The sequence below is a fragment of the Pomacea canaliculata genome, linkage group LG7 (assembly GCF_003073045.1).
Source record: "Pomacea canaliculata isolate SZHN2017 linkage group LG7, ASM307304v1, whole genome shotgun sequence".
Classification (NCBI taxonomy): domain Eukaryota; kingdom Metazoa; phylum Mollusca; class Gastropoda; order Architaenioglossa; family Ampullariidae; genus Pomacea; species Pomacea canaliculata.
In genome coordinates, this window is record NC_037596.1 from 21904039 (window position 1) to 21917371 (window position 13333).

At 39.6% G+C, this 13333-nt stretch overlaps 1 protein-coding gene across 1 annotated transcript; it reads left to right on the forward strand.

Annotated features, from left to right (window-relative positions):
* Positions 1-466: 466 nt before the first annotated feature.
* Positions 467-13260, forward strand: LOC112569195 (ankyrin repeat and SAM domain-containing protein 3-like). The gene is given in 14 exon segments (XM_025246921.1): positions 467-749; positions 1155-1372; positions 2150-2348; positions 2696-2817; positions 3207-3288; positions 3430-3562; positions 3760-3846; positions 4479-4559; positions 4834-4968; positions 5337-6736; positions 6738-6886; positions 7423-7564; positions 7827-7999; positions 8803-13260. Coding segments are annotated over 13 exon segments (3117 nt in total). The 5' UTR covers positions 467-749; positions 1155-1193; the 3' UTR covers positions 9038-13260.
* Positions 13261-13333: the final 73 nt, after the last annotated feature.

Sequence of the window (13333 nt, forward strand, 5' to 3'; positions counted from 1 at the left end):
AAAGATACGGTGCGTGTTTATCTACAGCCACCCAATATTGATATGCATGTAACCATAGCGACGTATTTGATGTTGATATGGGCCAGATGACCTTCCAAAAACTGAAGTATTATTATTCTTACACACACTGTTTTTGAGGCTGTATTCTACAAGATAGATACAGTCGTGGCTACTTATAAGTATTTTCAAAGTGTATCACAAATAAGTATATTTGCTTATTCAGTATTTTAAGATAGAATTGTGCTGATCAGTGCATGGTGATGCACCTGTCTCACTGTCTTTATCGTCTCTTGACTAGTCAGGTTGACAAACAACAAACAGCGACTATATATGTATACGTCTCGTTGACACTGTATATTCATTTAGAATTATTTCTAAATATTTCGTGTTCCCGAAGTTTTGTATCTTCATATGGACTGGCTTGTAATCTCGTCTGTTCTCGTTCACAGAAAAATGAGATGTATGTAAATCAAAACATAGGTACCTTCGTATTTTGCACTTATTAAAAGTGCAGCGTTAATTATAGATATCGGACATCCTTGTTATACTTTTCACAGAAAGTGAAAGTGATCTTGTTCATGTATTTCGGTGCGGTACGCGAAGTTTTGAGGGTTTTGTTTTTTAAACTTGGAAACGTACAGGTACACATCGGTTATGTCCGACCGGCGAAACAAACCTTCCAAGGGAAAACTGAGCATACACTAACAGTTTATAACAAGAATGTTCGAGGACACTAAATGCTTAAAAATGTAAAGTATAGTTTTATTTTTACAAACTGTTTGTCTGGTCGGCAATTACTTGTCACAATTACACAAGTCCCAGTGTTTTGTTAGTCTTTTGAGTTTGATGACAGCAGACGATCTTTTTGTCGGTTTATTTTTTTCCCGTGAAACGTGTTATGTAATCGATTTCTTTTACGCTATTCATCTCTTTCGATATTTTCACACGTGTTGTCAACTTGCATTTTTATGATCCTTTTGCACGTAAGCTTAATTTAGAATATGCCGCAGAATTGGGTATAAAATAATATACCAACAATATTTTTAAAAATTGCGAAAACAACAGTTAGCAGAAGAGAGCAGAAAAATTAAGAAACAGAGAGCGAATCATGTCTAGTTCATGGATTAAAGGGATGTTTGCTGTTTTTTTTTCAGAGTTTAAGAAATTTGCATCAGGTGTGAAAGGTGGTGGACATGTCGGAACTGTCCTATGAGGCATCAGATGAGGCCTCAGAAAATGAGCTGCTTGAGCGCAGTTTGTCAGTGTGGAGGGGTTGGAGCAACATCAGAGAGGACTTCACGCCTATTCCTCTGGACATTCACACAGCTTCCAGCATCGGACAGTATGAATGTGTGAGAAGTCTCATCACTAGGTGAGCACACCTTAATTATTACCCTATTTTCAGATTCAGGTTTTTGTTGAGCAGTCCAGTGGCACACTGAGTAGCGCCTGTTACCAATACAGTGATGGTTGGCAGTCCTGGGTTCAGCTGTTGTCTTGGGGACACTGTTATTTCTCTGTATGTGACATCTGTTTACAGAGCTGGCTGCCTTGCCGTGTTATAGCCTTGGTTGCTAGCTTGGCATAAAACACTAATCCCCCTGGATTTTGTTTGGTTTTTATATTTTTTTATAAACTGCAGCTGTGGGTGTGTATGAGATGAGGGAGAGGGGTGTTAGAGGAAAGCCTGTAGCATCGTACAGCTGTTGAATTAATATTCCTGTCACCATCAAACATCAGGCGTAAGGAAGTATTTAGTAAGTTTGACATTAATATTCTTCACACTGTCATATCCCTGCATCACAAGCACTAATGGGGGTTAGCATCAAGTGCTGATGTGTTAAATATTGAGAACTGTTACCAGTTTTGAGATGAACAGACATGTGACCTATTATCATTAAGATTGCCAGTCTACAGAACCCTTAACCTTATAGTATCTGTATCTGCCATGTCAGGTTTTTCTTAGAGGATGAGGATAGGAAAATTGGCGTTTAATATATTTCACAAGTTTCTTGTTGTTAAATGTCCTCTGGTTTCTATACAAGCTATAGAGTACATTTATTTTATAAACATTATGTATATTGAAATGCAGATGTTTTGTACAGATCAATTCACAATGTAGCCTGGAGTATCCTGTTTTATTATACAGGGGAGCAGTGGAAATTGATCGGAAGAATGTAGGAGGTTGGACTCCACTCATGTATGCATGTTACATTGGCCATGACCATATCGTCAGCCTTCTCATTGATGCTGGCTGCAACGTGAACTTGAAAAATCAGAGAGGACAGACACCCCTTATGTTGGCAGCCAGCTGTGGCAATGAAAGCGTTGGTCGTATTTTGCTTAGGGTAAGTTGGGATGATGATTCAAAGACAGGCATGTTAGATTAGGGTTAAGAAAAAAGATTAAGTACATCATGACTCATGTCTGCAGTATTTCTAGAGTATTCTTTTAGATAAGTTACTGAGACTTCAGCAACCAAGTGTACAACAGTCTACAATAAGTAGTCTTCTGGGGATTATTTATGCTTCAAGCTGAGAATGTTGCCATGTTTAGTATAAAAACTGCTTAATCTGTATAGTGTAAAAGGTATTTCTGCTGTCATGATTTTGTGAGACACCTACGCTTGGATGGGGTGGATGGAAGGGGGAGGAGTTGAGAAAGCTGACTTACATGCAGTTTTTCTATCATTCAGAAAGGTGCAGAGCTGGAGGCCGCTGACTGTAATGGTTGGACAGCCCTTTTTCATGCCACATATTCAGGCCACCAGAACTTTGTCAGCTTTCTTTTAGATCAACATGCTAATATGGATGCAATGTGAGTGTATGTATATGTACCATAAAGCTGGTCCCAAGATAAGTGATGGTTTTGACAGAATTATATTAGATCTTTGAGAATTGTGGGCCTAAACAGACCTGTATTAGATCTGTACTTAAGATTGAAAACAGTTTGTCCAGACTCTTTTCTCATTTAGATTCTTTTGTTCCTTTAAATTAAAACTGTTTGCCCAGCTGGAAAGGTGAGATTTGATAATGACAGTGGTTTTACTAACAGGTGATTGTGAGAGGGTCAGTTGATGATTACCATCATTTTAGTAACTTGAGATAATAAGAAGATGAAGTTTCAACTATTACTATTAATTATCATTTTCTTAGCAGGTGATAGTAAGTTGGTAGGGTGTTGATGATGACTTGTTTTATTTACAGGGAGCTGAGCACAGGGATAACACCTTTTATGGAAGCAGCCTCTGAGGGCCATGAGATCATTGTGCAGCTCTTTCTTCAGCATGTAAGTAGTTTTCACAACTGGACTTGTGTGCATGCATTAGGAAGCAATAAAGTAGCATCAGAAAAGAACTTTTTTCCCACTTTTATTGACGTGCATAAAGAGTAAACGCTAATCATGACAGGCTTTTGTGTGTCGACACAGGGTGTGAATGTTAACGCCAAGTCATACAATGGAGATACTGCTCGCTCATTGGCACTCATCTGTGGCTACATGAAGATTGTCAGTCTCATCGACAACCATGTCTTGCCACACAGTGCACTGCGTTCAGAGCCTGGTGAGATTATTATCTCCCTGTAGTCATGATTTTAGCAGTTAGAGATAAACTGTCACATAGAGCAAAAATAAGCTTGATGATCCATAAGTTTACAGCTAGAAGTATTGTTTTGTGGAAGATGCATACTATGATGCCTAAAAACACACAGGTCTTTGAGAAAGATGGAGGACAGAGTCATTTAAGTTTATTGCTAACAGGACTGGACGATTACCTCAGCTCTTCAGATGAGGTAGACAGACAACAGCGCCCTCTGCACCATCGTAGTTCACGTGCCAGGTCAAAAGGTGACAAGCTTTGTTGATTTATGATTCTACTTTGCTGCACGTTGCTATATAAAAATTACTATCATGGCATAAATAATACTGATAAATGCAAAAGTTGTATATCGCACATATCACACTCCTAAAGAGCATGCTGTTAGTGCTTAAAACAAGAACAAGACATGGGCAACATACAAGGAAAAGAAGAACAAACAAACAATGTATGAACTATGAAAGGATAAACAGCATTATTGATGGTGAATAAAAAACAAATACAGAAAACATAAAGAGGAACAAGGACTGAGAGTATCATGGTTTTGCAAAAGGAAGACTAGCATTAAGCAGAAAAGAGGGGAAGGGCGTGACAAAGGACTAAAATTGTGTGGACTATAAAGAGAAATGCTTATGGAAGAGGTGCATTTTCAGTGCACATTGAAAGGATTTAATAGTGGGTAGGTGGTGGATATGAAAAGGGAGAGAGTTCCATTGTTTTGCTGAACAGTAACTAAATATCATGTGACCATATGTTGTAGTTCTGGGGACAGGAATAGTTAGGAGACATAAAAATAAATAAATTTTTGTATGTCATGTCACTTAGCTGATGATAATGGTAATGTGTCTTTGTGCCATGCATATGTGGATGTGCGGGTGTGCAGGTCCAAATATCCGTGATGGTCCAGAAGCTATCGCTCGCATGATTGACAGAACTCGAGCAGCAGATCAAGTCCATTATCAGAGTAAGAAATTTTCGCCTTGCTTTCTTATTTAGAAATCAGGTAGTGTACAAATGGATCATCATTGCTTAGCAGTAAACTTCTCTTCCCACGTATGTTTTCATTGATTACGTGTCTGTTTAACTTAGCTCTGCCTGCTGTTGTGAGAGAAATCTGATTTGTTGATTGACATCATCCCTAGTTTGCTAACCATTGATGTAACTCGAAACCCAAGTATAAGTGTAATTTGTGAACAAGATGACATTAGTGACCCTAACCTGACATGTATTTCCAACAGATTTGATTGTGCCACGAGGCTATTTATCCTTTCCACATGGAGAGGGGGAGTATGGAGACACTCAACTGTCTTACAGAGATGTCACGTCGCCTATAAACCAGGAAGACTACATCTTGGATAGTTCTGGGGGAAAAGGTAAGCACCAACCACTTTACATGACAACTCTGACAGTACAGGAATCTGTACTGGGCTTTTTTTTTAAATCTTATTTTTCTCTTGATTGCTTTCATTTGTGATAGAGTAGACCTGTGCTCCTGGCAGCAAATGTATGAAGGTAGCAAAGTTCACAAGTTAGTGGCACATTTCTTTTATTATGTGCGTGTTTATTTAACTTTTATCAGCTTGCTTGATGCACTTAAAGTATTCCCATTTAACAATAAATGTTTTGGTGTCACTTAATGAAGATAAAATGTTGGACATTCAGAAATGTAAAAGCTTCAAGCTGTGTTAAACTTTCCTTTTAAAATTTAGAAATGCAAATTTCCTTTGGTGTTGTGTTGCAGACTCATTTGATTACAATGATGACAGCAATGCCTTTTCCAAAACTGGTGCCATCACCATCAAGTCTTCATCATCATCCAGTGGAGGATTGATAGCAGCTTTGGGGCTAAGTCGGCAGAATTCTGCAGACAGTGACCCTGTGTGGTTGCATGACAGTGGAGTCCACAACTCTAGCCAATCTGATGACAGTGAGGATCCTACCCCTGGCAGCCACCATCTTGGTGGCATGTCCCGATCCAATCAAGAGAGCCCTGAAAACCCAAGCTGCAAGACCTCTTCTCAGGACCTGAAGTCAGACAGGGTCTGTGGTGCTGTCAAATCTGACACCACTGATGGAAGCTGCAAGTCAGCTGGTGTGAGCACAGATTCAGCAGCACAGACAGAGATGGGGGGAAGCAGAATGCCACAGGGACCGCCATTGAATCAAGAGTGGATAGATAAAGGTCTCACAAGTCAACCAGATGTAGAGGTGTCCAGTGGAGACGAGAGCCAGGAGAAATTTTCCATCCAGTTTGGTGATGTGGTGTTTCCTGATGTTTTGCAGCATGTGGTGGGTGATCCCTGCAATGTCCCAAACCTCACAAACCCACACCCCTCAATAGATAATTTTTATGGTACTAAAAATGGAACACATAGTACACCTTTAGGGGCAGTGGGTGTTCAGTGGAGTAACTCACCAGATGGGCTTAGGAGTAAGATGCCTGATGTAGGGGTTTTGGCACCTGCACCAGATGCATTAAGCTGTTTTCAGTTTTCAGACCTGACTCCTAGACTGATTCACATGCAGCGTCGCAGTAGCTGCCAGGCCCATCTCTTGCGCCCGACCAACCCCGCAGAGCAAGACATCTCATCTGGCAGTTCAGAGGGGAAACTCAGACGACGGTCTGCTAACTCACCACCTAATTTTCATGGAGATTCAGTAGCACTTTTTCAGCGTGACTTCTTGAGCTATGCCCAGGATGCAGGGTGTATGCCAGGTCGCTGGAGTGATGTGCCCACAAGTGCAGGTGCAGTGGCTGGATATGTGGTGGCCACAAGCAGTCCACTGTCAAGTCCGTTCGTCCCACTTGCTTCCATTCCTGATTCTCGTGAAGATAAAAGAAGTCTTCTTCAAATGGCATCACTGGCAACTGTAGCATCTACATCCTTGGTCCCTTCTCTTACTTCAGTAACCTCCCAGACATCTTCTACAATCTGTCAGCACCCTGGTTCTCATAGAGGGGAGGAGGCATCGATTTCCTGTTTCCTGCCAATCTCGGATAACCCTGGCTCTGTAACCAGGCACATGCATGGCCCAGCTGTGGACGAGGTGAAGGGAGGCCACTCTGCTCACTGTGATGCATCCTCCGCTCTCAGCAACATGTTGGCAGTGAAGGCGAGAGTTGCCAAGTGGAGATGATGGTGGAGAGGTCATGGGTCAATGCTGTGGTCTCGAGGCAGTACTGGAGCAGCTGGGACTAGGAAAGTATGCCCCGATCTTCTCAGAGCAAGACGTCGATTTGCAGGTCTTCTTGTCCCTCACGGACAATGATCTGAAAGAGATTGGCATCAAGTAAGCCGCTGAGTAAAGTTCTTCCATGTGAGAGTGAATGAAAAGTAAAGGCATGCTTGCATGTGGTCCATGCATGTACATGTAAGTGTGTGCAACTTGCATGCACAAATGCAATACAGTATGCATAGACGCAATTAATCTCCGATGTAAGTTTAAGAGAGTAAATGTTTTTAGTGCATGCTTATTATAAAGGTAGTAAATTAGTAAATTAATATTTCATTTCTAACTGCTTGTTTACTGAAACAAAGAGAAAGTTTGGAAGGCACCATAGCTAGGGTAAGTAAAGTACACACAACCTTGGACCACTTGTATGGACATCTGATTTATCAGGGAAGGTAAAACAGTGGAAAGAGCAGTTTGGGTGGTGTGGGGGAGGGGGTTGCCTTCCCTAGACTGAACCAATTATACCTCACTGGCTCTATGCTTAGAAAACAATAGATCCCTTTATCTGTACCGTTTGGACCATGAATAAGCAATTGATCCTGTTACCTATACTGTATGGACCTCATAAAATGATGATTGTTCTTGCTGTGCAGACTGTTTGGACCCCGTAAGAAAATGACTAATGCTATTGCACGCTGGCACAGTCAAGCACCTGCTGCCCGGTCAAGCCTTGAGCAGGCTTATGCCGATCGCCTGGAGGGTGAGATGCAAGAACTCGCCATACAGCTGAACCAGGTCAGAAGCATGTGTCTCAAAGCTGTCATTTCTCTCTCCTTCTATCTGTCTAACAGCATGCATGCAAGCTAGAACATTGTAAATATTCTGAGTTTAAAGCTAGAAAGATAAAGATCATTCTCTTATTGTAAATGAGTTAGCATTTCTCTACTATGTATATTTTTTACAAAAGGTAACTTTGTGATAATACCCTAGTTTCCATTCATGTGGGGGTTTATTCATACGTGCATGTTCTGATACTGCTGCCAAACTGCTCTTGCAGGCTTATGACAGCATGGAGAAACTTCGGGCCCAGGTTATGCAAGAACAGCAACTTCGCTCTGTGACGGAGAGTTGTCTGATGGAGGAGCGGGCAGGCTGGCAGCACATGCACCACAAGCTGATGGATGCACGGCACCACTGCAGCCAGCTCAGTGACACACTCAGCAGACTCACGTAAGCCTTTTATTGTCTCTACGTGATCTCAACCTTGACTCCACCCTCACATGGTGCAAGAGGGGAAATAGTGCATGAATACGAACAGAAGTACATATTTCTATGCATCCATTTTTCAGGCAAGAAGAGCAGATAGCAATTCATTTCTTAAAATGACATTTATTGCAGAAAACATAAAACATTATTGTTATTATATGCTAATTTCCAAAACAAATTATTGTTATGTATGAAAATATTTCAAAAATAAAAATAACCTTGTTTTTATCTACATAAAATATTGTAGAGATCTAATGCATTAAGCTCTTTATCTCCATTTCTTGCACCACATGCATTCAGCTGTATCTCCTGTTCATGATAAGCCCATAGTGATGTTTCTCTCTCAATGCCCATTGTTCACCTCTTTGTGTAACTTGTTCAACCAATGCTCATGAATACCCAAAATTTAAAAAAATTTGGTGAACCAAGTTATACATTGTGTCGTTGTGAGTAGAGTGTTGGCACAATGTCTTTTGCAACAGGGAGTCCACTCTATCATCAACTCTTTCTTTTTTCTCCTTCCTTGAGACGAGATAATGGTGGGACAGTGTCTGGTTCAAGACGTGGCAGACAACAAATTCCATTTTCCATTCTGTGTTTTTAAGTACTCTTTTGTGAAATATTATAAACAAATCACACCATGGTCACTAGCCATCCACAGTTTATGTTCAATGACCACTGCAAAATTTCAGATTTCACCTACTTCCTAACTTAGTTTATTGGTCAAACAGCTTGAGTTTTGAGGGTTTTTTTTTTCCTTTCTGCAGTTCTTGTCAGGCTGAGATGAAAGAAAGATTGGATCAGTCTTCTTTGAGGAGTCCTGAAATCGTCAGCAACAAGGACATCAAAGATTCTCAAAGTGAACTTTGTGGGTTACCATACCAGCAGCTGTCTGGCCTCACTGACCAGTGCATACAGGACTTGCACCAGCACCATGACGCTGTCATGCATAGCATCGAATCCCTACTCAGCTTGCCACCTGCTGCTAGTCTTGTCTCATGATCGCCATGTTGGCCATGAATTCCCACGATGGAGAAATTTGGCGAATGAACATCTAGAAATGATCTTATTACTCAACACCATCTCTGATATTCATTTATTTATCCCTTGACTGGTACCACTCTGTTCCAGTACTGCATACTGGGTGATGAAAGAAACTGAATAGATGCTTCAACTGACAAGGCTTACCACCTAGGTCTGTCGAGCAACAGCAAGCAAGTCTGGCTTGGTATAGCCAGTACATTTTTTCTTCTCCATACTGTACTGCACATACATCTTCAACCCCATAATCTGAATGAAGAAGTGCACTAGACACTATGCGGAACTTCATAGGTCATAGGGGCACAAGAAATTCACACAGTCCCTCTACTTCTGTCTCTTATGAAAAATGTATCGGTGTCGTGAAGCCCATTGTCATTCTGAGAGGAGAGATGGGATGTTCAATGGCTGTCTAACCTTACCTTATTTGCTCTAAACAAAAAAGAGCATATAACTGGCCAAGGCAATACTTTCCTGCCGCATTTCATCTCTGACCACTAGCACCCATCTTGGGAAAGGGGCGGCAACAGGCCAGGCAGTCAGTACAGCAAATGTGCTAACCACCTCACCACAGGCCTAACATGGCAAATCCAAAAGGCCACAGAAACAAAGTAGCTTAAAAACACGTCTGAACTGCATGAAGCCCGGCAAAGACTGGAGAGGGAGAGCTCACTAGCTGGCAAGGTCATGATGGGAGGTGAGTTGATTTTGTGTTCTCCCTGTTGATTGGTCAAGTCTGACCAATCATCACGAGTGGACAGCTTGAGTTGAGGTGGCTAGTGGGATAACTATATAGTCATATCATGTGGTAAGTTCTTGATCTACCAAATTTTTTACAAACATCAATGTACTTGTCAACAAAATTGTATAAGAGCAACATTTTTGCAGTGGCATTTCACAGCTTCAGACATCTTTTTGCATGTTGGTGAATGATGTGTGTCATTTGAAACATTGAAGCGTTTTTCATGCTGCAGTTATTCACATGTAGTGACACATAAAGAAACAAACCTAGATCCTTGTCAGTACTAGATCATCTTTTGTATATGTTTTACACACAAACACTGTATGAAGATTAAAGGCTTGACATCAGCGACATGTCAAGCCCACCGATTTGAATTTTGCTTTTTAAGAACTTTGCCATTTGATGAACACACCGAGACTAAATAGACTAAACTATGTATTCTTGAAGATCTTAGTTGCCATTGTCATATATGCCACCTGTTTCCTATTAGAAAGGCATGTTGTATCTAGAGTTTCTTGGAAGTTCTTCAGCAGTTTAACTATTAGACGCAGTGAATTCTGACCCATCTGTTAGTATTAGATACAACAAAATGTGATAGTCCACTCTGTATATTATTAGCATGTCTTCTCTACCTTTCATCTCTAATACACTATACTTATGTGAGATGAATATGATAGTCAGCTCTATTAGCTGTTTTCTCTTCCAGTGCACTATACTCTGCATGTGAGGTAAATGTGATAGTCAGCTCTATATTAGATATTTTTATTTTTTTATTAAAGCAGATTTATATAGGCCAATTTTCAACAGAAGAGTTGACTCAATGCGCTTTACAAAGCATGTGTCAAATACTAGACATGAAACTCAGAACAGGTCATCGTGACAGCAAAAATTACAGAGAAATCTGCCCCCTTCAGCCAGTTAGGCTAACACTTATCTCTAGTTCACTATACTCTACATGAAAAATACATGATCTCTCAGTCTAGGTTTCACGTGCCTAAATTAAAAATTGATACCTTTGATTAAAATATAAAATAATTGTTCTGTCTTCTACAATACAGAATTGAACAGTTTTTGTCTCCTGCACTTCTAAGCGCTATTCTGAATCCAGTCAGACTGATCTGTATATTGCTTTAAAAATTTTGCTATGATATATTGAAACAGTGGACTGTTACTGTTTGGTCAACGATACATGGATGATTCATGAAACCCTAAATATTTTTGAAGCTGTGTAATATGGTTGATACAGAAAAGACTGTGTACCTAGAATTACTATAGAGTATAGATGTATGCATATATTTTGATGACATTTGGAGGCTGGCAAAGGAAAGGCTGTCTCTGTGGTCATTTTATCCATGTCTTGCAATAGTGTGACTGCAATTGTAGCTGGGCATCTGTTGGGTAGTGATATTGATTGCAGCTTCACTATCTTGGTTGACCAGACTCTTCTAGTTATTGTAGCTAGTGGGGTCATGACTGACCTAAACCTGCCCTACAGAACTTATTCCCCAGGTGCTAATTGAGGGACAGCATGAGCTTTTATCACAAAAACATACTCCGGTGGTATTTTATGATGAAGAGACACAAGAAATATTTTATTAAGATTTTTTTCTCTTAATTACACCTGAATTTGTCGAGGAAACAAAGGGTGACAAAAGGGTAGTATTTCTAAAAGTGGCATCATCTGCATGAGCTGAATTCAAGAAGATGCAATCCTCGATGAAAGAAAACAGACCAGGACAGTGTGCTGTTGCTGAATGTTCTCTTCAGCACTCAGCTGGAGTTTGTTCTCATTTAGGAAATCCTAAAGATACTGGATACAAATGCCAGTGGATTAACTTTGTTTAGAGATCTGTATATACACATCTCTGCTTTGTTCAAATGTGCCATGTGAACTTCATTCCCACATAGTACTCAAAAATTTGCTCAAAACATTTCAAAATCGATTGTTATCTATTCACTTTACAGTAGGAGCCAGTCTTGGAAGTTCAGTAAAACAAAGAGATCTTCCTACAGCAGTGCCCACTATATGAAAGCACTTAAAACCAACAACAAGCTACAATTGCTGGTAAAAAGTTTAAACAAAGATCAAGCACCAGATCTGCAATATAGATGCTTTCTGCATCGTTCTGGTGTACAAGTAATGTGGTGATGCAATCACAAACACATCATCATTTTCTGCCCACTATATGAAAGCACTTAAAACCAACAACAAGCTACAATTGCTGGTAAAAAGTTTAAACAAAGATCAAGCACCAGATCTGCAATATAGATGCTTTCTGCATCGTTCTGGTGTACAAGTAATGTGGTGATGCAATCACAAACACATCATCATTTTCTTATCCAGCACAATGCTAAACACAACTGACAGTGTGAGGGCACCATTGATGAGTGTGCTCGAAACAGCTAAAAATGAATTGAGGATGACAAATGTATGAGAGGCTTAAACGTGAATATGTTTAAGTGAAAGGTAAATTTTGCATGCAGCTAAATGAGGAAGAAATAAGTTTTGACCGATAAATATGTATCAAATTTTTATAATGTTATTTTTTTAATGGTAAAGAAGTCATCTGCAGCAGAAGTCGTAACTAAAAAATAAAAATGCAATGTTGGAAAATCTATCAAAAAAAAATTACAGGAGTTTATCATAGACAAATGTACATTTAAATGTGTTTATATTTTGTTAACCAAAATACACATGGAAATATTAACTCAGATGTGCCCACTTTTTAACAGACAATAATATAATGCAGACAGCAATGTCTGTAGTTGTTGTCCATTAAATTTTGATTTTAGCTTCAATTGAAGCTTCTAAATAAAGTTCAAATCCGTATGACTGTATTCCACAATCAGCTGTTTCATTTTATGGGCAAATAATTGCTTCGTGAATACCATTTGAGCAGTGTTTCTTCATTTGACTCAAAGACTTGCATAGATTTGCTGAAGTGAGCCACACTCACTCTTATAAATACTTAAACTAATCATAAGAAAAAATGTTGCACTGGTGTTGTCCTTTATTGATGGTTTTCCTGTGACAAAGGCCTCCTCCCCCACCTTGGCCTGCCAGTCTGTCTGTGCTAGTGGTGTGTGAGCAGTGCTTTCATGTAGCACCATAGCTATTTAAGTTTGGCAAATTTGTAGAGAGCACTTATCCCAAGAAATGTAAATTATCTCCAACCAGAACAAAACAAAAACCTTTTAATGAAATGGTCTTCATTATGTCTTTAGCACAGGTATGGACATGTTTACCTTGCTTACACTATGTGTTTGGTGTGTAGCACAAGTATGTGATGCTCAGTTACCTGTTTTTTTCAGTAATTGCTTTACTGGACTTTATTTTTTAAAAAAAGTATGTCTGATTATGTTAAGATTAAATGACTGCATGTTCTCTTTTTTTTAAGACAAGGAGATGAGAATGAATTTGTTGTAATGTTTTGCAAAATATTAAAAACATGTAAAAAAGGATTATAAATTCTTTTATACTAGTACTTTATATAAACTTTCTAACAACATGTACAAAA